The sequence below is a fragment of the Salvelinus alpinus genome, chromosome 23 (assembly GCF_045679555.1).
Source record: "Salvelinus alpinus chromosome 23, SLU_Salpinus.1, whole genome shotgun sequence".
In the NCBI taxonomy this organism is placed as follows: domain Eukaryota; kingdom Metazoa; phylum Chordata; class Actinopteri; order Salmoniformes; family Salmonidae; genus Salvelinus; species Salvelinus alpinus.
In genome coordinates, this window is record NC_092108.1 from 2,943,372 (window position 1) to 2,969,332 (window position 25,961).

The 25,961-nt window shown below is 43.2% G+C and overlaps 2 protein-coding genes across 3 annotated transcripts in view; one reads left to right on the forward strand and one right to left on the reverse strand.

Annotated features, from left to right (window-relative positions):
• st6galnac3 (ST6 (alpha-N-acetyl-neuraminyl-2,3-beta-galactosyl-1,3)-N-acetylgalactosaminide alpha-2,6-sialyltransferase 3) overlaps window positions 1–9,443 on the forward strand; it is a 69,751-nt gene extending 60,308 nt beyond the window's left edge. The window contains exons 5-6 of one of the 2 annotated variants that reach the window (XM_071360661.1): window positions 1,366–1,473; window positions 7,521–9,443. In XM_071360661.1, coding sequence (XP_071216762.1) covers window positions 1,366–1,473; window positions 7,521–7,710 — 298 coding nt within the window. In that variant the 3' untranslated portion in view covers window positions 7,711–9,443. The remainder of the gene's footprint in view (window positions 1–1,365; window positions 1,474–7,520) is intronic. The other variant, XM_071360660.1, reaches the window with a different exon arrangement.
• LOC139550071 (ubiquitin carboxyl-terminal hydrolase 33-like) overlaps window positions 1–25,961 on the reverse strand; it is a 570,053-nt gene that overhangs the window by 150,436 nt on the left and 393,656 nt on the right. The window lies entirely within an intron of this gene.

Genomic DNA, 25,961 nt, shown 5'->3' on the forward strand with positions numbered 1-25,961 from the left:
CTCGCTTGTTTAGTCAAATAAACTGAAATTAAGTATTTGAATTTTTTAGCAACCAGGAAATGATTTCTACATAGTGCATCTTTAATTATTACTCAGAAATGATTTGATATTGATCTAAAAACGGATTGGGTCTTTAGAATATATATTTTCCTCAGTCTAAAGCCTGCTGCACAGATTGCACCAAACAAACAGTGTTTATCGTGTTTAGTTTTAACAACAGTGACTGGCTGCTGCATGGGACAGGCAGGCAATTCAACTCAGAGGCTGTGTCCCAAATGGCACCTTATTCCCCATGGGACCTGGCCAATAGGATGCCATTTATTCCCCATGGGACCTGGCCAATAGGATGCCATTTATTCCCCATGGGACCTGGCCAATAGGATGCCATTTATTCCCCATGGGACCTGGCCAATAGGATGCCATTTATTCCCCATGGGACCTGGTCAATAGGATGCCATTTATTCCCCATGGGACCTGGTCAATAGGATGCCATTTATTCCCCATGGGACCTGGCCAATAGGATGCCATTTATTCCCCATGGGACCTGGTCAATAGGATGCCATTTATTCCCCATGGGACCTGGCCAATAGGATGCCATTTATTCCCCATGGGACCTGGCCAATAGGATGCCATTTATTCCCCATGGGACCTGGCCAATAGGATGCCATTTATTCCCCATGGGACCTGGCCAATAGGATGCCATTTATTCCCCATGGGACCTGGCCAATAGGATGCCATTTATTCCCCATGGGACCTGGCCAATAGGATGCCATTTATTCCCCATGGGACCTGGCCAATAGGATGCCATTTATTCCCCATGGGACCTGGCCAATAGGATGCCATTTATTCCCCATGGGACCTGGCCAATAGGATGCCATTTATTCCCCATGGGACCTGGCCAATAGGATGCCATTTATTCCCCATGGGACCTGGCCAATAGGATGCCATTTATTCCCCATGGGACCTGGCCAATAGGATGCCATTTATTCCCCATGGGACCTGGCCAATAGGATGCCATTTAGGACACAACCAGGGAAAGCAGAGTTACTGACCCGATGTCACCTTCTGTCATTAATCTCAGACCCGATGTCACCTTTGGATAGAGGAAAAGCTATTTGATTTCTCTGCCTCAGTAATATATATATATATATTTTTTTTTTGCGTAACCTTTATTTAACTAGGCAAGTCAGTTAAGAACACATTTTTATGTCCAATGACGACCTATATATGGCATTCACCTTCAACAACCAACCATGAAGTGAAAAAAAAAGATTTCTGTGGGATTTGTGATCTCACCTCTCGTCTCTCTGTCTCTCTCCGTGTGTATGTGTGTGCGTGTGTGTGTGTGTGTGTGTGTGCGTGTAGGATCCAGTCTGGATCATACCTCAGCACCGGTTGGTTCACTCTGATCCTGGCCATGGACATGTGTAAAGAGATCCACGTCTACGGCATGATCAACGACACCTACTGCAAGTAAGACACCGTCTGATTGATTGATTTACTTTACTGTTCTTCAGTAAGGAATGCACACAGAAACTATAATTAAAATGGCACCATGTCCCTATTCCTAACATAGTGGACTAACTTTGGATGAAGTCACAACCTTACCAATATCCACCTTCACTGTGGGAATGGAGTATTAATTTAATATCCACCTTCACTGTGGGAATGGGGTATTAATTTAATTTCCACCTTCACTGTAGGAATGGGGTATTAATTGAATTTCCATCTTCACTGTAGGAATGGGGTATTAATTTAATTTCCACCTTCACTGTAGGAATGGGGTATTCATTTAATTTCCACCTTCACTGTAGGAATGGGGTATTAATTTAATATCCACCTTCACTGTGGGAATGGGGTATCAATTTAATATCCACCTTCACTGTGGGAATGGATTATTAATTTAATATCCATCTTCACTGTGGGAATGGGGTATCAATTTAATATCCACCTTCACTGTAGGAATGGGGTATTAATTTAATTTCCACCTTCACTGTAGGAATGGGGTATTAATTTAATTTCCACCTTCACTGTAGGAATGGGGTATTAATTTAATTTCCACCTTCACTGTAGGAATGGGGTATTAATTTAATTTCCACCTTCACTGTAGGAATGGGGTATTAATTTAATATCCATCTTCACTGTGGGAATGGATTATTAATTTAATATCCATCTTCACTGTGGGAATGGGGTATCAATTTAATATCCACCTTCACTGTGGGAATGGATTATTAATTTAATATCCATCTTCACTGTGGGAATGGGGTATCAATTTAATATCTACCTTCACTGTAGGAATGGGGTATCAATTTAATATCCACCTTCACTGTAGGAATGGGGTATCAATTTAATTTCCACCTTCACTGTAGGAATGGGGTATTAATTTAATTTCCATCTTCACTGTGGGAACGGGGTATCAATTTAATATCCACCTTCACTGTAGGAATGGGGTATCAATTTAATATCCACCTTCACTGTAGGAATGGGGTATCAATTTAATATCTACCTTCACTGTAGGAATGGGGTACCAATTTAATATTCACCTTCACTGTAGGAATGGGGTACCAATTTAATATTCACCTTCACTGTAGGAATGGGGTATCAATTTAATATCTACCTTCACTGTGGGAATGGGGTATCAATTTAATATTCACCTTCACTGTAGGAATGGGGTATCAATTTAATATCTACCTTCACTGTAGGAATGGAGTATCAATTTAATATCCACCTTCACTGTAGGAATGGGGTACCAATTTAATAGCCACCTTCACTGTGGGAATGGGGTATCAATTTAATATCTACCTTCACTGTAGGAATGGGGTATCAATTTAATATTCACCTTCACTGTGGGAATGGGGTATCAATTTAATATCTACCTTCACTGTAGGAATGGGGTATCAATTTAATATTCACCTTCACTTTGGGAATGGGGTATCAATTTAATATCTACCTTCACTGTAGGAATGGGGTATCAATTTAATATTCACCTTCACTGTGGGAATGGGGTATCAATTTAATATCTATCTTCACTGTAGGAATGGGGTATCAATTTAATATCCACCTTCACTGTAGGAATGGGGTACCAATTTAATATCTACCTTCACTGTAGGAATGGGGTATCAATTTAATATCTACCTTCACTGTGGGAATGGGGTATCCATTTAATGGCTGAATCTCAATGTGTGAATACATATATAGTTATTCCCAGTAGGATTGAATAGCATCCTACCAGAGCCCTATATAGTGCACCAGAGCCCTATAGAACCCTATTCCCTATATAGTGCACTACTTTAGACCAGAACCCTATGGATGTCCCTATACGCCTGCATCCTAAACGGCACCCTATTCCCTACATAGTGCACTACTTTTGGACCAGAGCCCTACGGAACCCTATTCCCTACATAGTGCACTACTTTAGACCAGAGCCCTATATAGTGCACCAGAGCCCTATAGAACCCTATTCCCTATATAGTGCACTACTTTAGACCAGAACCCTATGGATGTCCCTATGCGCCCTGGTCAAAACGTGTGCAGTACACAGGGAATAGCGTGCCGTTTGTGACTTCCTATTGAATATACTTATGTCTCCATACTTAAGATACTGTAGAGGTTAGCTGCCTGGTCTCATTCTCAGTAGATACTGTGGAGGTTAGCTGCCTGGTCTCATTCTCAGTAGATACTGTGGAGGTATATGTCTGGTCTCATTCTCAGTAGATTCTGTGGAGGTTACCTGCCTGGTCTCATTCTCAGTAGATACTGTGGAGGTTAGCTGCCTGGTCTCATTCTCAGTAGATACTGTGGAGGTTAACTGCCTGGTCTCATTCTCAGTAGATACTGTGGAGGTTGGCTGTCTGGTCTCATTCTCAGTAGATACTGTGGAGGTATATGTCTGGTCTCATTCTCAGTAGATACTGTGGAGGTTAACTGCCTGGTCTCATTCTCAGTAGATACTGTGGAGGTTGGCTGTCTGGTCTCATTCTCAGTAGATACTGTGGAGGTATATGTCTGGTCTCATTCTCAGTAGATACTGTGGAGGTTAACTGCCTGGTCTCATTCTCAGTAGATACTGTGGAGGTTAACTGCCTGGTCTCATTCTCAGCAGCTCCTTAACTCCATCCTCATCAACTATTTATTATGTTTGTCCAAGGTCTCAGGGGGATAGGTGTGTGTGTGTGTGTGTGTGTGTGTGTGTGTGTGTGTGTGTGTGTGTGTGTGTGTGTGTGTGTGTGTGTGTGTGTGTGTGTGTGTGTGTGTGTGTGTGTGTGTGTGTGTGTGTGTGTTTGTTTGTGTGTGTGTGTGCGTGTGTGCAAGTTTGTGTATCTACCTTTATTTCAACAGGAAGTCATATTGATACTCTTTTGCAAATGAGCCCTGGAAAGTATAGATAGACATAAATATAGACAATATACACATTAAATACACATTAAGATACAAAACACAGTCAATTAAAGGTGCACTATGTAGAAATCGTTCTGCCATTTTCTGGTTGCTAAAACGAATAGTTTGCCTCATTTCAGTTTATGGGACAAAATAAGATAGTATAGTGTAAAAAAATAATTTTTCCATCCAAACAGCTATTAAATATATTTTCCATAACCAAAATTTTGACCCATCAATTGGATTCGGTCCTATGCAGCAAAATTTGAAATTGTGTTTTTTACATTGGATAAAAGTAGAGACTCAAAGCTACAACATGGTATATCATACACTGCGGTTGAGGAACAAGAGGAAAGTCATTTTGCTTTAAAAGTTGACAAACTTTTAACCCCACTTTTGAGAAAATTGATCCTTGAATGTTTTGGTACAGCTACTGGAGAGCTCTTCTTTGTCTACACCCATTCACACCCTATTAAGCCTTAGCCCCACCCATCTCTTTAACGATTCACATGTGAGGCCATGTGCTAAACAGAGGGAGTAAAGGTAGTGTAGAAAACAACCAAAGCTTTCAAGACTAAAAGTGGTGAAAGTAGTAGTAAACATAAACTTGATCTAATCCTTGGGCTGTTGCCTCATCTGACTTTGGTGCAGGTACTGTTGTTCTTCACAGTGGTAAACACACACTATATCAAATAAAATCTAAGTTTATTTGTCACATACACAGGATACAGAAGGTGTAAATGTTACAGTGAAATTTGTTACTTGCATAGTGGAGTTTAGACATGTAGCTAGCTAGTTAAACAGTGAACCATAATACCACTCTAATGCCACGTTCAAAACAGCTGGGAACTAGGAAATCTCAGACTTTCGACTTCAGTGCATTCAAAACAGCTGGGAACTAGGAAATCTCAGACTTTCGACTTCAGTGCATTCAAAACAGCTGGGAACTAGGAAATCTCAGACTTTCGACTTCAGTGCATTCAAAATAACTGGGAACTAGGAAATCTCAGACTTTCGACTTCAGTGCATTCAAAATAACTGGGAACTAGGAAATCTCAGACTTTCGACTTCAGTGCATTCAAAATAACTGGGAACTCGGGGGGAAAAAACAAGTTCCGACTGGGAAAAATTGATTTGAAAGGTCATCCAACTCGGAATTCCAACTCGGGAACTCGGGGTTCTTTCTAGAGCGCCGACTTTCCCACCTGAAGATCACTGACGTCATGATTTGACCTCAGATTTTTGAGTTCCGAGTTGTTTTGAATGTGGAAATGCTAACATGTATGAATCTGCAGGTGGCTAAAGCTAACCAACTAGGTTCAATGTTAGCTAGTTAGCTAACGTTAGGCTATAACTAGCAAAGCAAATGGCTTTCTGAGATACGGAAGTCAGAAGTTTACATACACTACACTCGTTTTTCAACCACTCTACACATTTCTTGTTAACAAGTCGGTTAGAACATCTACTTTGTGCATGACACAAGTAATTTTTTCAACAATTGTTTACAGACAGATTATTTCACTTATAATTCACTGTATCACAATTCCAGTGGGTAAGAAGTTTACATACACTAAGTTGACTGTGCCTTTAAACAGCTTGGAAAATTCCAGAAAATTATGTCATGGCTTTAGAACCTTCTGATAGGCTAATTGACATAATTTGAGTCAAATGGAGGTGTACCTGTGGATGTATTTCAAGGCCTACCTTCAAACTCAGTGCCTCTTTGCTTGACATCATGGGAAAATTTAAAAAAAATCAGCCAAGACCTCAGAAAAAAATTGTAGACCTCCACAAGTCTGGTTCATCCTTGGGAGCAATTTCCAAACTCCTGAAGGTACCACGTTCATCTGTACAAACATCCGGAGACTGGTGTTTCCTCCATCTCCTTAGATATCAGACTCTAATGAACTGATTTCAAAACACTCCAGAAAGTGGAGAGATGCGATGCCACAGTTGCCTTTAGTTTGAAGATGTAATCCAGAGACAGGTGTTTTCTCCATCTCTTTAGCTATCAGACTCTAATGAACTGATTTCAAAACTCTTATGCAGCTCCACTACATGAGACATTTTTTCTAAAACCGCGTTCTACAGGATTACCAACACAGACTGACCAGCTCAAATAGACAGAAGCCTCTATATGGCAGACCAATCCGAACTCCTCTCTCAGCATGTCCAGCCCACTCATTATCTCAGCCAATCTTGGCTAGTGGGAAGGTTGCTGACTTTTTCTGTGGCTTAACCAACAAGGCTCGTAATTTAACAATTTAATTCGTATTTACAGATGGCATACAAGTTTGTTAAAGTTCACATGTTCCAGTAGGCATTTCTGCAAGAATTTTTTTTGCATTTTGACATTATTTTTAAATAAATAAAAAATGGCTCTCCTGTGAAGTCATTATTTGCAAAAAATACACCTAGTTTTCCTGAAACGGGTCACATATGATCAAAGAGGTTGGAGAAGTGGTTTATTCATACATCTCCATTTTGGACAGTTAGCTCTAAATGTTGTTGTTTGTTCAGTGTTTTATAACTTTCCCAGAAGTGACCTGATTCTATGGATTCTTCAATCACAATGAGCTGTTTTCAGACCTTTGTGTTTTTGTACTGTATTTCTGTACTGTTTTAATGTTCCCTAAGGTAAAGGCGTATGTTCTGGTTTTCTGTGTTTTTGGTTGGATAGGTTTCTCAATTTCTTTCTTAGGTTTATGCACTCTTCATCAAACCATTTAACATTGCAGGTACATTTTCTTAGGTTTTTAGCTTGAATTTGTAAGGTTTGATATGTTAACTGGTTAGTGGTTAAACTGTTAAGGCTTTCTACTGCTAAGTATACACCTTCACTATTGCATGGAAACATTGTCTCTTTCATCCTACTTCTCTCTCTCTCTCTCTCTCTCTCTCTCTCTCTCTCTCTCTCTCTCTCTCTCTCTCTCTCTCTCTCTCTCTCTCTCTCCCCTTATCTCTCTCTCTCCCCTTCTCTCTCTCTCTCCCCTTCTCCCTCTATCTCTCTCTCTCTCCCCCAACAACTCTCTCTCACTCTCACTCTCTCTCTCTCTCTCTCTCTCTCTCTCTCTCTCTCTCTCTCTCTCTCTCTCTCTCTCTCTCTCTCTCTCTCTCTCTCTCTCTCTCCCTCTCCCCTCCAGGTCAGAGGGGTACCGTAAGGTCCCATACCACTACTATGAAGCCGGTAGTCGTGATGAGTGTGCAGAGTATCTCCTCCACGAGAGCGCTCCGTACGGCGGCCACCGTTTCATCACAGAGAAGGCCGTCTTCGCCAAGTGGGCCAGAACACACTCCATTAAGTTCTACAACCCGCCATGGAAACTGTCGTGACCCGGAGGGACCGCAGATAGCCGGGAGGTCTGGAGGAGGGCCATTATTGATGACATCACACAGCCATGTCCACCTCATCATCCAGGGACAGGGAGAACGCAGGGCCACTACCATTACACCAGAGCAGTGTCCCAAATGACACCCTATCCCCTATATAGTGCACTATCGGGCCCTGGTCAAAAGTAATGCACTATATAGGCACGTCTCCCTCCCCTGGCGTTGCCTAGGTGTATATGACACTGAAATGTACAGTCAGAATGCACACATCGTTCTGCAATCCCAGTCCGTCCATTACCACTGAGCCTGTAGTCTGAGGGGTTGTAATTCCCGTCCCACTGCTTGCCTGACTGTAGCACTGAAACCAGATACCCATCCTGGGCTGAAACGTAGATGGTGGAGGGTGGTCCCTCCATGTCCCTCCGTGTCCTCACTGAGCCATGAACCATGAACCAAGGCCTTCTGTTCACTAAAACAATCTGGCCACTGCAGGACAGGCTCATCCCTCCATCCCATTAGAGAAACAACATGAAGAAGAAACTATTTCTCCACTCATTGAATGTCTGTTGTCATCTTCTAGAACTCTGTTGTCATCTTCTAGAACTCTGTTGTCATCTTCTAGAACTCTGTTGTCATCTTCTAGAACTCTGTTGTCATCTTCTAGAACTCTGTTGTCATCTTCTAGAACTCTGTTGTCATCTTCTAGAACTCTGTTGTCATCTTCTAGAACTCTGTTGTCATCTTCTAGAACTCTGTTGACCTCTTCTAGAACTCTGTTGTCATCTTCTAGAACTCTGTTGTCATCTTCTAGAACTCTGTTGTCATCTTCTAGAACTCTGTTGTCATCTTCTAGAACTCTGTTGTCATCTTCTAGAACTCTGTTGTCATCTTCTAGAACTCTGTTGTCATCTTCTAGAACTCTGTTGACCTCTTCTAGAACTCTGAGCTGGAGAAAATGTGATGTCATAAAGGAGCTCCGGAGCAGGGGTCTTTCTTGACCTCCAATCATCTACTGCTTTGATGTTGTAAAGGTTGGTGAATGACAAAGGACAGATAGCTCAACTCAACAGATACGGCATAAGAAAAGAACGAAACCAACAAACTGTTCTTCATCTCTACAGTAGCTACACACAGGCAGTCTCCATAATGGCACCCTATTCCCTACATAGTGCACTGCTTTTGACCAGGGCCCTATAGGTAGTGCACTATGTAGGGAATAGGGTCCTTTAGATGTGCTGAAGCCCTGTACAGTATGTATCACACAAGTCTGAACTCTCCAAGATGTTGTTATTCTATGTCAGTCTGGGTGTTGATAGAGGCCTGTTACCGATCTCTGACCAGCTACACTACTTTATTCTCCGCTGTCTGGCTGTACCCCCTTTCTGACTGTCTACTGACTGGCTACCAGGGGTGTCTCAAATGGTGCCCTATTCCCTATATAGAGCATTTCTTTAACCAGGGCCCATAGGGCTGACTATAGGGCTGACTATAGTGCTGACTATAGGGCTGACTATAGGGCTGACCATAGGGCTGACTATAAGGCTGACCATAGGGCTGACTATAGGGCTGACTATAGTGCTGACTATAGGGCTGACTATAGGGCTGACTATAGGGCTGACTATAGGGCTGACTATAGGGCTGACTATAGGGCTGACTATAGGACTGACTATAGGGCTGACCATAGGACTGACTATAGGACTGACTATAGGGCTGACCATAAGGATGACCATAGGGCTGACTATAGGGCTGACTATAGGGCTGACTATAGGGCTGACCATAGGGCTGACTATAGGGCTGACCATAAGGATGACCATAGGGCTGACTATAGGGCTGACTATAGTGCTGACTATAGGGCTGACTATAGGGCTGACTATAGGGCTGACTATAGGGCTGACTATAGGGCTGACTATAGGGCTGACTATAGGACTGACTATAGGGCTGACCATAGGACTGACTATAGGACTGACTATAGGGCTGACCATAAGGATGACCATAGGGCTGACTATAGGGCTGACTATAGGGCTGACTATAGGGCTGACCATAGGGCTGACTATAGGGCTGACCATAAGGATGACCATAGGGCTGACTATAGGGCTGACCATAAGGATGACCATAGGGCTGACTATAGGGCTGACCATAAGGCTGACCATAGGGCTGACTATAGGGCTGACCATAAGACTGACCATAGGGCTGACTATAGGGCTGACCATAGGGCTGACTATAGGGCTGACCATAAGGCTGACCATAGGGCTGACTATAGGGCTGACCATAGGGCTGACTATAGGGCTGACCATAAGGCTGACCATAGTGCTGACTATAGAGCTGACCATAGGGCTGACTATAGGGCTGACCATAGGGCTGACTATAGGGCTGACCATAGGGCTGACTATAGGGCTGACTATAAGGCTGACTATAAGGCTGACTATAGGGCTGACTATAGGGCTGACTATAGGGCTGACTATAGGGCTGACTATAAGGCTGACCATAGGGCTGACCATATGGCTGACTATAGGGCTGACTATAGGGCTGACTATAGGGCTCACTATAGGGCTGACTATAGGGCTGACTATAGGGCTGACTATAAGGCTGACTATAGGACTGACTATAGGACTGACTATAGGGCTGACTATAGGGCTGACTATAGGGCTGACCATAGGGCTGACTATAGGGCTGACTATAAGGCTGACCATAGGGCTGACTATAGGGCTGACTATAAGACTGACTATAGGGCTGACCATAAGGATGACCATAGGGCTGACTATAGGGCTGACTATAGGGCTGACTATAGGGCTGACTATAAGACTGACTATAGGGCTGACCATAAGGATGACCATAGGGCTGACTATAGGGCTGACTATAGGGCTGACCATAGGGCTGACTATAGGGCTGACCATAAGGATGACCATAGGGCTGACTATAGGGCTGACCATAAGGATGACCATAGGGCTGACTATAGGGCTGACCATAAGGCTGACCATAGGGCTGACTATAGGGCTGACCATAAGACTGACCATAGGGCTGACTATAGGGCTGACTATATGGCTGACCGTTGGGCTGACTATAAGGCTGACCATAATGCTGGCCATAGGGCTGACTATAGGGCTGACTATAGGGCTGACCATAGGGCTGACTATAAGGCTGACCATAATGCTGGCCATAGGGCTGACTATAGGGCTGACTATAGGGCTGACTATAGGGCTGACTATAGGACTGACTATAGGGCTGACCATAGGACTGACTATAGTGCTGACCATAAGGATGACCATAGGGCTGACTATAGGGCTGACTATAGGGCTGACCATAGGGCTGACTATAGGGCTGACCATAAGGATGACCATAGGGCTGACTATAGGGCTGACCATAAGGATGACCATAGGGCTGACTATAGGGCTGACCATAAGGCTGACCATAGGGCTGACTATAGGGCTGACCATAAGACTGACCATAGGGCTGACTATAGGGCTGACCATAGGGCTGACTATAGGGCTGACCATAAGGCTGACCATAGGGCTGACTATAGGGCTGACCATAGGGCTGACTATAGGGCTGACCATAAGGCTGACCATAGTGCTGACCATAGGGCTGACTATAGGGCTGACCATAGGGCTGACTATAGGGCTGACCATAGGGCTGACTATAGGGCTGACCATAGGGCTGACTATAGGGCTGACTATAGGGCTGACTATAGGGCTGACTATAGGGCTGACTATAAGGCTGACCATAGGGCTGACTATAGGGCTGACTATAGGGCTGACTATAGGGCTCAATATAGGGCTGACTATAGGGCTGACTATAGGGCTGACTATAGGGCTGACTATAAGGCTGACCATAGGGCTGACTATAGGGCTGACTATAGGGCTGACTATAGGGCTGACTATAGGACTGACTATAGGACTGACTATAGGGCTGACTATAGGGCTGACCATAGGGCTGACTATAAGGCTGACCATAGGGCTGACTATAGGGCTGACTATAGGGCTGACTATAGGACTGACTATAGGGCTGACCATAAGGATGACCATAGGGCTGACTATAGGGCTGACTATATGGCTGACCATAGGGCTGACCATAGGGCTGACTATAAGGCTGACCGTTGGGCTGACTATAAGGCTGACCATAATGCTGGCCATAGGGCTGACTATAGGGCTGACCATAGGGCTGACTATAAGGCTGACCATAATGCTGGCCATAGGGCTGACTATAGGGATGACCATAGGGCTGACCATAGGGCTGACCATAGGGCTGACCATAGGGCTGACTATAAGGCTGACCATAGGGCTGACTATAGGACTGACTATAGGGCTGACAATAGGGCTGACTATAAGGCTGACCATAGGGCTGACTATAGGGCTGACTATAGGGCTGACTATAGGACTGACTATAGGGCTGACCATAAGGATGACCATAGGGCTGACTATAGGGCTGACTATAGGGCTGACCATAGGGCTGACTATAAGGCTGACCATAGGGCTGACTATAGGGCTGACTATAGGGCTGACTATAGGACTGACTATAGGGCTGACCATAAGGATGACCATAGGGCTGACTATAGGGCTGACTATAGGGCTGACCATAGGGCTGACCATAGGGCTGACTATAAGGCTGACCGTTGGGCTGACTATAAGGCTGACCATAATGCTGGCCATAGGGCTGACTATAGGGCTGACTATAGGGCTGACCATAGGGCTGACTATAAGGCTGACCATAATGCTGGCCATAGGGCTGACTATAGGGATGACCATAGGGCTGACCATAGGGCTGACCATAGGGCTGACTATAGGCTGACTATAAGGCTCACCATAGGGCTGACTATAGGGCTGACTATAGGACTGACTATAGGGCTGACCATAGGACTGACTATAGTGCTGACCATAAGGATGACCATAGGGCTGACTATAGGGCTGACCATAGGGCTGACTATAGGGCTGACCATAAGGATGACCATAGGGCTGACTATAGGGCTGACCATAAGGATGACCATAGGGCTGACTATAGGGCTGACCATAAGGCTGACCATAGGGCTGACTATAGGGCTGACCATAAGACTGACCATAGGGCTGACTATAGGGCTGACCATAGGGCTGACTATAGGGCTGACCATAAGGCTGACCATAGGGCTGACTATAGGGCTGACCATAGGGCTGACTATAGGGCTGACCATAAGGCTGACCATAGTGCTGACTATAGAGCTGACCATAGGGCTGACTATAGGGCTGACCATAGGGCTGACTATAGGGCTGACCATAGGGCTGACTATAGGGCTGACTATAAGGCTGACCATAGGGCTGACTATAGGGCTGACTATAGGGCTGACTATAGGGCTCAATATAGGGCTGACTATAGGGCTGACTATAGGACTGACTATAGGGCTGACCATAGGGCTGACTATAGGGCTGACTATAGGGCTGACTATAAGGCTGACCATAGGGCTGACTATAGGGCTGACTATAGGGCTGACCATAGGGCTGACCATAGGGCTGACTATAAGGCTGACCGTTGGGCTGACTATAAGGCTGACTATAAGGCTGACCATCGGGCTGACTATAGGGCTGACCATAAGGCTGACCATAGGGCTGACTATAGGGCTGACTATAGGGCTGACTATAGGGCTGACCATAGGGCTGACTATAGGGCTGACTATAAGGTTGACCATAGGGCTGACTATAAGGCTGACCATAGGGCTGACTATAGGGCTGACTATAGGACTGACTATAGGGCTGACCATAAGGATGACCATAGGGCTGACTATAGGGCTGACTATAGGGCTGACTATAGGGCTGACCATAGGGCTGACCATAGGGCTGACTATAAGGCTGACCGTTGGGCTGACTATAAGGCTGACCATAATGCTGGCCATAGGGCTGACTATAGGGCTGACTATAGGGCTGACCATAGGGCTGACTATAAGGCTGACCATAATGCTGGCCATAGGGCTGACTATAGGGATGACCATAGGGCTGACCATAGGGCTGTCCATAGGGCTGACTATAGGCTTACTATAAGGCTGACCATAGGGCTGACTATAGGGCTGACTATAGGGCTGACCATAGGGCTGACTATAGGGCTGACTATAGGGCGGATCATAGAGCTGACCATAGGGCTGACCATAGGGCTGACTATAGGGCTCTGGTCAAGAGTAATGCACTGTATAGAGATTCGGGTGCTCTTTGGGACGCAGGCAAGATGTGTTTATTCAGTCCTTCATCTGGTTTAGGAGACAAACAGACTGGCAATGTTCCCTTTCTTTTCTACATGATTAACAAACTAGGCTGAAATCCACGAGCAGAGCCAGAGCCTCCTTGGTGCTACCATGGGGTCAATACTAACGTCCTCCAACGTTCACTTAGGGTGAGTCCCATGTGGCTCCCTATTCCCAATGTAGTGCACTCCGTTTGCCCAGAGCCCTGTGGGGAATAGGGAGCCATTCGGAGCGTGGTATTCTGCTCCCGTTGACATCGATGTATCAAAGCGAAGACGTCACTCGATCGGTGTTGTTGTAACGTTAATGCTGTGAAAGGATGTTACACCGGACAATGAGCCGTTCCTGTGTCGGCAGGATAATCACCGCAGCCTGCCCGCTAGTCATTTATTACAGAGCACAGAGCGATAGGAGTGAGTCCTAAACAGCACCCTATTCCCTAATACTGTATAGTGCACTACACAGGGATCGGGGTTCCGTTTGGTATGTATTCCTAGGTGGTTTTCACCCTCTGTACCATGTGATGTGCCGTCATTCGTTTGACAACGTGAGAGACAACAACCCAGCAACTGCAGGCAGAGCTAGCTACTGTGCACATTTGAAATGTTTTGGTTCTAAAATACAGATGAAGAGAGATGAAGATATTTCCTGTATATGATGTCTGCAGTCAGAACCCTATCTATCTATCACAGGAGGTTGGTGGCACCTTAATTGGGGAGGACGGGCTCGTAGTAACGGCTGGAGAGGAATCAGTGGAATGGTGTCAGATACATCAAACACATGGTTTCCATGGTTTCCATGGTTTCCAGGTGTTTGATGCCATTCCATTCGCTCCGTTCCAGACATTATTATGAGCCGTCCTCCCCTCCAGCAGCCTCCAGCAGCCTCCCCTGCCCTCCAGCAGTCTCCAGCAGCCTCCACTGCTCTCTCTCTCTCTCTCTCTCTCTCTCTCTCTCTCTCTCTCTCTCTCTCTCTCTCTCTCTCTCTCTCTCTCTCTCTCTCTCTCTCTCTCTCTCTCTCTCTCTCTCTCTCTCTATATCTATATATATATATATATATATATATATATATATCTCTATCTATCTATCCATCCATGGTCATTTTGTGCCTGTGAGTGAATGTTATGATACAGTACAGTGTTGTACATAGACTTCAGTGCACTCTTAACTATCACACATCGTCTTTTCCCCCCTTAAATTCATCTGTTCCGTGTCTCTGTCCATGTAGCCAAGACCTACATTTACCTGACCCTGTGGTCGAGTCCATTTGTGAGTCCCAATTATGTGTACTTTATCCAGAAGTGTGAATCCAAGTGTAAAAGCATTGGATTGGTAGAGGCATGGGCAAGAGGGATTTTCCACCACGTTTCCTACACAGAACCAGTCATTTCCTTTCAAATCAGTGAAGCCAAGTGAACAAGTCTCCTGGGAGACAGGAGAGATAATTGAGTTTTGTTGGTATGTCTGATTTTGTCAGCTGCATGTCTCTGTCCGTGTGATCCCTGCATATTGACGTCCCTACAGTATACAGTAGCATGCTTTTGTATCCGACTCAATGTACATATGTACTATATCACGTAGGTGTTTTATACTGTTCCAATCAGCCTGTTATTGTGATGACATCCTCTGGCAGATCAAGTCAGCGTTCTGGCCCACTGCAGCAGACTTTACGTTTCACACGTTACGTCATTTAGCAGACGCTCTTATCCAGAGCGACTTACACTTTAAGTATCTCCTTTCTCACTTTATCACGTAGCTGGTAATAAGACAAGTGAACGGCACACCAAGCGTCCATTTGCTATCAGATTAAACTCAGAAACCAGACCATCCACAGTCCACTAGTAGTCAGAAGTGTAGAGCTCTGTCGGTAACATAAGAGGCCAGATGAGAGAGAGTCTGTGGATTTTAACACCCCTGTCCCATTTTAGCACCCCGTCACCGTCCCTGTACCCCTTAGCTCCCCTTTAGCTCCATTTGCCCTCTGTGTGATCTCAATCTATTTAGAGGTCCTCTGTGTGATCTCAATCTATTTAGAGGTCCTCTGTGTGATCTCAATCTATTTAGAGGTCCTCTGTGTGATCCTGATCTATTTAGAGGTCCTCTGTGTGATCTCAATCTATTTAGAGGTCCTCTGTGTGATCTCAATCTATTTAGAGGTCCTCTGTGTGAACTCAATCCATATATCTATGTAGCCTCCCTCCTATGTAGCATCTCTCCAATGTAGCCCCCCTCTTATGTAGCCTCTCTCCAATGTAGCCTCCCTCCTGTGTAGCCTCTCTCCTATGTAGCCTCTCTCCTATGTAGCCTCCCTCCTATGTAGCCCCCCCCTATATCTCTCCTACGTAGCCCCCCCCCCTATATAGCCTCTCTCCTATATAGCCTCTCTCCTATGTAGCTACCCTCCTATGTAGCCTCTCTCCTACGTAGCCCCCCTCCTATGTAGCCTCTCTCCTATGTAGCTACCCTCCTATGTAGCCCCCCTCCTATGTAGCCTCTCTCCTACGTAGCCCCCCTCCTATGTAGCCTCTCTCCTGTGTAGCTACCCTCCTATGTAGCCTCCCTCCTATGTAGCCTCTCTCCTACGTAGTCCCCTCCTATGTATCCTCTCTCCTATGTAGCTACCCTCCTATGTAGCCTCCCTCCTATGTAGCATCTCTCCTACGTAGCCCCCTCCTATGTAGCCTCTCTCCTACGTAGCCCCCTCCTATGTAGCCTCTCTCCTACGTAGCCCCCCTCCTATGTAGCCTCTCTCCTATGTAGCTACCCTCCTATGTAGCCTCCCTCCTATGTAGCCTCTCTCCTACGTAGCCCCCCTCCTACGTAGCCTCTCTCCTATGTAGCTACCCTCCTATGTAGCCTCTTAGTCATGTCTGTTATCTTAACTCAATGTTGTTGTTCTTTTGCCATTTTGTCCATTGAACCATTTAAACTGTCTCTGTTTTTGTTTTGATGAAAAATGTATTTTTTGATTTTTGTTTTTGTGGTGAAGCACTTTATTTTTCACATCAAGTGTCCTTGATAAGCATCTATGTATGTATGGTTGAGTTGTGGTTGGGATATGGTCAGGGGGGAAAGTAGATGTCATTTCTTCCCGGTACGGGAACTCCTATGTGTGCACGTGCTCGGGGTCTAATCATAGAATGACATATAGAATCCCTATTAATTCAATAGGATCACTGTGGGCGTAGTCGTAAAAGATTTCTCCTTTACCTTTTAAAATGTATGACGTTTTATTGTGGCATAAACAATCATTTTAGAGAGCTCCTTTACTAGGCTACCCACGCGTGTTCATTCCACTCGTAATATAACTCCAGCCTCCAAACAGTAGTGAATGAAAGAGACATCAGAAACACCACAGATCATTAGGCCGGAATTTATACGTCCACAGCTGTTCACACACGTCTCGGCCACTTATCTCTGCCTTGGCAAAATGTTAGTGTTCTAGTCCAACCACATGGCATTTTGGAGCGTAGGCTATAGCGCCTGTTTTCAAGTCCATTCACTCATTATTTATGCCACTGATTGTAACGGCCGTCCCTCGGTGAGTGAGTTGACCAAGGCGCAGCGGGTGATGAATACATAATGTTTATTTGACAAGACGGAAAAACACGAAACGAAATACACTTGAATGATTAACAAAATAACAAAACGAACTAGACAGACCTAAACTATGAACTTACATGAAACGAGGAACACATAAACAGGAACGACCGAACGAACGAACGAACGAACGAGACGAGACAGTACCGTGTGGTGCAAAATACACAGACACAGCGACAATCACCCACAAACAAACAGTGAGAACAACCTACCTTAATATGACTCTCAATTAGAGGAAAACGCAAAACACCTGCCTCTAATTAAGAGCCATACCAGGCAACCCAAAACCAACATAGAAACAGAAAACATAGACTGCCCACCCAAAACTCACGCCCTGACCATCACACACATACAAAACAACAGAAAACAGGTCAGGAACGTGACACTGATGGTACGTAGTGAAGTAATAGTTTTCTGGACATTTTGTTTTATATATTTTGATAGGCTAATTTTCTACTGGTAAGGTATACCCCCACTATTTATTTTATTGGGATACCGTACCGGACTGCACCGCCTTGCTTTCACCCATGGATATGATTCATATATACCGTACATCCACAACACAAGAATGCAAATGCAAAATGGCGATCCTGCGTACTGCGTCAAGTTAATAATTGCAGTGCCACACATGTCGGGGCTGCACTTATCATAGCTATTTGTATTTTTATTTCAATTTCTAGTTCTAATTATATTTTTAGTTATATTTCTAGTTCTATTTCCATTTCTAGGTCTAGTTCTATTTCTATTTCTAGTTCTAGTTATATTTTTAGTTATATTTCTAGTTCTATTTCCATTTCTAGGTCTAGTTCTATTTCTATTTCTATTTCTAGTTCCATTTCTAGTTCTAGTTCTAGTTCCATTTCTAGTTCTAGTTCCATTTCTAGTTCTATTTCTAGTTCCATTTCTAGTTCCATTTCTAGTTCTAGTTCTAATTCCATTTCTAGTTCTAGTTCCATTTCTAGTTCTAGTTCTAATTCCATTTCTAGTTCTAGTTCTAATTCCATTTCTAGTTCTAGTTCCATTTCTAGTTCTATTTCTAGTTCCATTTCTAGTTCTATTTCAATTTCTAGTTCCATTTCTAGTTATATTTCTAGTTATATTTCTAGTTCTAGTTCCATTTCTAGTTCTATTTCTAGTTCCATTTCTATTTCTATATATCTATGTATCTACAGTAGTGATATATCTATGTATCTACAGTAGTGATATATCTATGTATCTACAGTAGTGATATATCTATGTATCTACAGTAGTGATATATCTATGTATCTACAGTAGTGATATATCTATGTATCTACAGTAGTGATATATCTATGTAGCTACAGTAGTGATATGTCTATGTAGCTACAGTAGTGATATATCTATGTATCTACAGTAGTGATATATCTATGTATCTACAGTAGTGATATATCTATGTAGCTACAGTAGTGATATGTCTATGTAGCTACAGTAGTGATATGTCTATGTATCTACAGTAGTGATATATCTATGTATCTACAGTAGTGATATGTCTATGTAGCTACAGTAGTGATATATTTATGTATCTACAGTAGTGATATATCTATGTAGGTACAGTAGTGATATGTCTATGTAGCTACAGTAGTGATATGTCTATGTATCTACAGTAGTGATATATCTATGTATCTACAGTAGTGATATGTCTATGTAGCTACAGTAGTTGTATATCTATTTTTGAAGTGTATATTACATCCAATATGTATAGTATCTATCTGTAATTTCTTATCATAGTTAATATCCCATGTAGATTATGGTCACATTTCTATCATCGTTACTATTCCAGTGTAGATTATAGTCTTGTTTTATCATAGTTACTATTCCATTGTAGATTATAGTCTTGTTTTATCATAGTTACTATTCCAGTGTAGATTATAGTCTTGTTTTATCATAGTTACTATTCCAGTGTAGATCATAGTCTTGTTTTATCATAGTTACTATTCCAGTGTAGATTATAGTCTTGTTTTATCATAGTTACTGTTCCAGTGTAGATTATAGTCTTGTTTTTATCATAGTTACTATTCCAGTGTAGATTATAGTCTTGTTTTATCATAGTTACTATTCCAGTGTAGATTATAGTCTTGTTTTATCATAGTTACTATTCCAGTGTAGATTATAGTCTTGTTTTATCATAGTTACTATTCCAGTGTAGATTATAGTCTTGTTTTATCATAGTTACTATTCCAGTGTAGATTATAGTCTTGTTTTATCATAGTTACTGTTCCAGTGTAGATTATAGTCTTGTTTTTATCATAGTTACTATTCCAGTGTAGATTATGGTCATGTTTTATCATAGTTACTATTCCAGTGTAGATTATAGTCATGTTTTATCATAGTTACTATTCCAGTGTAGATTATAGTCTTGTTTTATCATAGTTACTATTCCAGTGTAGATTATAGTCTTGTTTTATCATAGTTACTATTCCAGTGTAGATTATAGTCTTGTTTTATCATAGTTACTATTCCAGTGTAGATTATAGTCTTGTTTTATCATAGTTACTGTTCCAGTGTAGATTATAGTCTTGTTTTTATCATAGTTACTATTCCAGTGTAGATTATAGCCTTGTTTTATCATAGTTACTATTCCAGTGTAGATTATAGTCTTGTTTTATCATAGTTACTATTCCAGTGTAGATTATAGTCTTGTTTTATCATAGTTACTATTCCAGTGTAGATTATGGTCATGTTTTCATCATATTGGGAATCGTTGGAATTCTTTGACTGAATTCACTGAATTGGATTCAGATTTTACTGTTCCTTTTGGTGTCTTTGGTTTATAAACAGTAAATGCTGTATTGTAATGAAACGCTAGCCTGGGTACCAGTCTGTTTGTGCAATCATTCAACCATATGACATGGACTGGCAAGGAGTAGAATGAAATCACAAACAGACTGGTACCTAGGCTACTGAAACTCCACAGTCACAGCAAATGTACCACCTTTTTTCGATACAGGAACAAAATCTGGTAAATACTTTGGAACTTTTTCTCTCTCTCGTCTTGTCTCGTTAACATCTCGGGTGTGATGCGTGCAGCATATTGGAACATTTGCTCTCTCTCGCCTTGTCTCGTGATCTTGGCTGTGATGCTTGCAGCATATTGCAAAAATTAAATCTCACCACGTTTTTAAATTAGTGTTTTATAAAAGGTGGTGAATTTTCTTTTGACAGTGATTTTAATAAAAATGTCTTACTTCTGTTTCATCTGTTTTTAACGTGTTCCCCCCCCCCCCCCCCAGAGACCTGATCTGTTTCATCTGTTTTTAACGTGTGTCCCCCCCCCCCCAGAGACCTGATCTGTTTCTTCTGTTTTTAACGTGTGTCCCCCCCCCCCCAGAGACCTGATCTGTTTCTTCTGTTTTTAACGTGTGTCCCCCCCCCCCCAGAGACCTGATCTGTTTCTTCTGTTTTTAACGTGTGTGCCCCCCCCCCCAGAGACCTGATCTGTTTCTTCTGTTTATAACGTGTGTCCCCCCCCCCCAGAGACCTGATCTGTTTCTTCTGTTTTTAACGTGTGTCCCCCCCCCCCCAGAGACCTGATCTGTTTCTTCTGTTTTTAACGTGTGTCCCCCCCCCCCCAGAGACCTGATCTGTTTCATCTGTTTTTAATGTGTTCCCCCCCCCCCCCCCAGAGACCTGATCTGTTTCACCTGTTTTGAACGTGCCCCCCCCCCCCCAGAGACCTGATCTGTTTTTTCTGTTTATAACGTGTGTGTGCCCCCCCCCCCCCCAGAGACCTGATCTGTTTCATCTGTTTATAACGTGTGTGTCCCCCCCCCCCCCCCCCCAGAGACCTGATCTGTTTCATCTGTTTTTAACTTGTTGCCCCCCCCCCCCCCCAGAGACCTGATCTGTTTTTTCTGTTTTTAACGTGTTCCCCACCCCCCCCCCAGAGACCTGATCTGTTTCATCTGTTTTTAACATGTTGCCCCCCCCCCCCAGAGACCTGATCTGAAACCATCTGCTCTTTGTTCAGGCATCTATATTTGTTTCACCTGCTTCTGCCCCACATGGGGCGACTGGCATCTGGAACCAAGGATAATCTCCGGAGACCAGGCCCTTCCACAAGTTATTTTTGTTATAAATGTTTTGTCTTTGTCCGTTCATTCAGTTAGCCTGTCCTCGATTTAATTATAGTTGGGTTTGTTGTCAGTCCTCCCAGTCTTGTCAAGGTGTCGCTGCTAAGGCGTCAAACCATTATTGAGCCTTTCCAGTTTATCTGTTATAATCTCCACCCGGCACAGCCAGAAGAGGACTGGCCACCCCTCATAGCCTGGTTCCTCTCTAGGTTTCTTCCTAGGTTTTGGCCTTTCTAGGGAGTTTTTCCTAGCCACCGTGCTTCTACACCTGCATTGCTTGCTGTTTGGGGTTTTAGGCTGGGTTTCTGTACAGCACTTTGAGATATCAGCTGATGTAAGAAGGGCTATATAAATACATTTGATTTGATTTGATTTGGTAACAGCACGTGCCAGTAACTCTATGGCCCTGGTTACACCTTGCATAAAATCTTGCGTGGACAAGATCAGGACACATGTTAGTGCAAGGTATAATAGACAGGACATGGCTTATATGTTAGTTCTTTGCTAGTTTTCAATACTGCACTCTCTTTACCCCATAATAACCCATTGGTCTAATTGAGATCTGACACGGTGCCAAGTTTCACTTTACTTCATGAAATTTATAAATTAGCCTCATTTCTCCCTTGCTAAATTAGCCTAACTTCTCACTTGCTAAATTAGCCTAACTTCTCCCTTGCTAAATTAGCCTAATTTCTCCCTTGCTAAATTAGCCTAATTTCTACCTTGCTAAGTTTGCCTAATTACTCCCTTGCTAAGTTTGCCTAACTTCTCACTTGCTAAGTTAGCCTAATTTCTCCCTTGCTAAGTTAGCCTAATTTCTCCCTTGCTAAGTTTGCCTAATTACTCCCTTGCTAAGTTAGCCTAACTTCTCACTTGCTAAGTTAGCCTAATTTCTCCCTTGCTAAGTTAGCCTAATTTCTCCCTTGCTAAATTAGCCTCATTTCTCCCTTGCTAAGTTAGACAAATTTCTCCCTTGCTAAGTTTGCCTAATTACTCCCTTGCTAAGTTTGCCTAACTTCTCACTTGCTAAGTTAGCCTAATTTCTCCCTTGCTAAGTTAGCCTAATTACTCCCTTGCTAAGTTTGCCTAATTTCTCACTTGCTAAGTTAGCCTAATTTCTCCCTTGCTAAGTTAGCCTAATTACTCCCTTGCTAAGTTTGCCTAATTACTCCCTTGCTAAGTTAGCCTAATTTCTCCCTTGCTAAATTAGCCTAATTACTCCCTTGCTAAGTTAGCCTAATTACTCCCTTGCTAAGTTTGCCTAATTTCTCACTTGCTAAGTTTGCCTAATTTCTCCCTTGCTAAGTTAGCCTAATTTCTCCCTTGCTAAGTTAGCCTAATTACTCCCTTGCTAAGTTAGCCTAATTTCTCCCTTGCTAAGTTAGACAAATTTCTCCCTTGCTAAATTAGCCTAATTACTCCCTTGCTAAGTTAGCCTAATTACTCCCTTGCTAAGTTAGCCAAATTTCTCCCTTGCTAAATTAGCCTAATTACTCCCTTGCTAAGTTAGCCTAATTACTCCCTTGCTAAGTTTGCCTAATTTCTCACTTGCTAAGTTTGCCTAATTTCTCCCTTGCTAAGTTAGCCTAATTTCTCCCTTGCTAAGTTAGCCTAATTACTCCCTTGCTAAGTTAGCCTAATTTCTCCCTGCCTAATTACTCCCTTGCTAAGTTAGCCTAATTACTCCCTTGCTAAGTTTGCCTAATTTCTCACTTGCTAAGTTTGCCTAATTTCTCCCTTGCTAAGTTAGCCTAATTTCTCCCTTGCTAAGTTAGCCTAATTACTCCCTTGCTAAGTTAGCCTAATTTCTCCCTTGCTAAGTTAGACAAATTTCTCCCTTGCTAAATTAGCCTAATTACTCCCTTGCTAAGTTAGCCAAATTTCTCCCTTGCTAAATTAGCCTAATTACTCCCTTGCTAAGTTTGCCTAATTTCTCCCTTGCTAAGTTAGCCTAATTTCTCCCTTGCTAAATTAGCCTAATTACTCCCTTGCTAAGTTAGCCTAATTACTCCCTTGCTAAGTTAGCCTAATTACTCCCTTGCTATGTTAGCCTAATTACTCCCTTGCTAAATTAGCCTAATTTCTCCCTTGCTAAGTTAGCCTAATTTCTCCCTTGCTAAATTAGCCTAATTTCTCCCTTGCTAAGTTAGCCTAATTTCTCCCTTGCTAAATTAGCCTAATTTCTCCCTTGCTAAGTTAGCCTAATTTCTCCCTTGCTAAGTTAGCCTAATTTCTCCCTTGCTAAATTAGCCTAATTTCTCCCTTGCTAAGTTAGCCTAATTTCTCCCTTGCTAAGTTAGCCTAATTTCTCCCTTGCTAAGTTAGCCTAATTTCTCCCTTGCTAAATTAGCCTATTTTCTCCCTTGCTAAGTTAGCCTAATTTCTCCCTTGCTAAATTAGCCTAATTCAATCATTCTGAATGGTACATGCACCCCGTTCTGGTCTCTTATACCTTTGTCATGCAGATAATCAACCCCCCCCCAAAAAAATCTGAGCGGAGAAACATTGAGCCAGTTTGAATTGGATGTGATCTGTGTTCAATCACTGTGTTGAGGTACAGTATACACCATCAGTAGGTCATTGTCCACATAACTACTCTATTTATGGGCCAGAGCTATATGGAATAATTTGTTTTCCATTTTGTCATGTTTATGGATTATACTGCGACTGGGGAAATGACACGTCTTTTGTCATGTTTATGGATTATTCTGCGACTGGGGAAATGACACGTCTGCCGAAGCATTGACTAATAACTAAATAGCTGTGAGAGAGAGGAAGTGTTACTGACTGTGTGGGAGTGGGATGTTGTTACTGACTGGTGTCTGGCTGACTGGCTGTGTGGGAGTGGGAAGTTGTTACAGAGAGTGGCTGGCTGACTGACTGACTGTGTGGGAGTGCGATGTTATTACTGACTGGCTGGCTGACTGGTTGGCTTTGTCGGAGTGGGATGTTGTTACAGAGAGTACTGGCTGGCTGGCTGACTGACTGGCTGGCTGATTGACTGTGTGGGAATGGTATTTTGTTACAGAGAGTACTGGCTGGCTGGCTGGCTGACTGACTGGCTGGCTGACTGTGTGGGATTTTGTTAGAGTTTCCGGCAAGAGGGCGGACAGGTAGTGCAGCTATGTAGACTAGTCCTTCAGTACCTTGGCTCCAGGACTCAGTAAACTCTATTACTGTGTCATAGTATTTGTATTTATTATGGATCCCCATTAGTTCCTGCCAAGGCAGCAGCTACTCTTCCTGGGGTTTATTATGGATCCCCATTAGTTCCTGCCAAGGCAGCAGCTACTCTTCCTGGGGTTTATTATGGATCCCCATTAGTTCCTGCCAAGGCAGCAGCTACTCTTCCTGGGGTTTATTATGGATCCCCATTAGTTCCTGCCAAGGCAGCAGCTACTCTTCCTGGCTCCGGCAAAATGAAGGCAGTTATACAATTTTAAAACATTACAATACATTCATAACAGATTTCACAACACACTAAGTGTGTGTCCTCAGGCCCCTACTCCACTACCACATATCTACAACACTAAATCCATGTGTATGTGTGTGTATAGTGTGTATGTTATCATGTGTGTGTGTGTATGCATCTGTCTGTGCCTATGTTTGTATTGCTTCACAGTCCCCGCTGTTCCATAAGGTGAATTTTTATCTGTTTTTTAAATCTAATTTTACTGCTTGCATCAGTTACTTGATGTGGAATAGAGTTCCATGTAGTCATGGCTCTATGTAGTACTGTACGTCTCCCATAGTCTGTTCTGGACTTGGGGACTGTGAAGAGACCTCTGGTGGCATGTCTTGTGTGGTATGCATGGGTGTCCGAGCTGTGTGCTAGTAGTTTAAACAGACAGCTTGGTACATTCAACATGTCAATACCTCTTACAAAAACAAGTAGTGATGGATATTATTAATGTTTGCTCTCTGTGTACATCCAAGGGCCAGCCGTGTTGCCCTGTTCTGAGCCAATTGCAATTTTCCTAAGTCCCTCTTTGTGGCACCTGACCACACGACTGAACAGTAGTCCAGGTGCGACAAAACTAGGGCCTGTAGGACCTGCCTTGTTGATAGTGCTGTTAAGAAGGCAGAGCAGGGCTTTATTATGGACAGATTTCTCCCCATCTTAGCTACTGTTGTATCAATATGTTTTGACCAGGACAGTTTACAATCCAGGGTTACTCCAAGCAGTTTAGTCTCCTCAACTTGCTCAATTTCCACATTATTTATTACAAGATTTAGTTGAGGTTTAGGGTTTAGTGAATGATTTGTCCCAAAAGCAATGCCTTTAGTTTTTAAATATTTAGGACTAACTTATTCCTTGCCACCCATTCTGAAACTAACTGCAGCTCTTTGTTAAGTGTTGCAGTCATT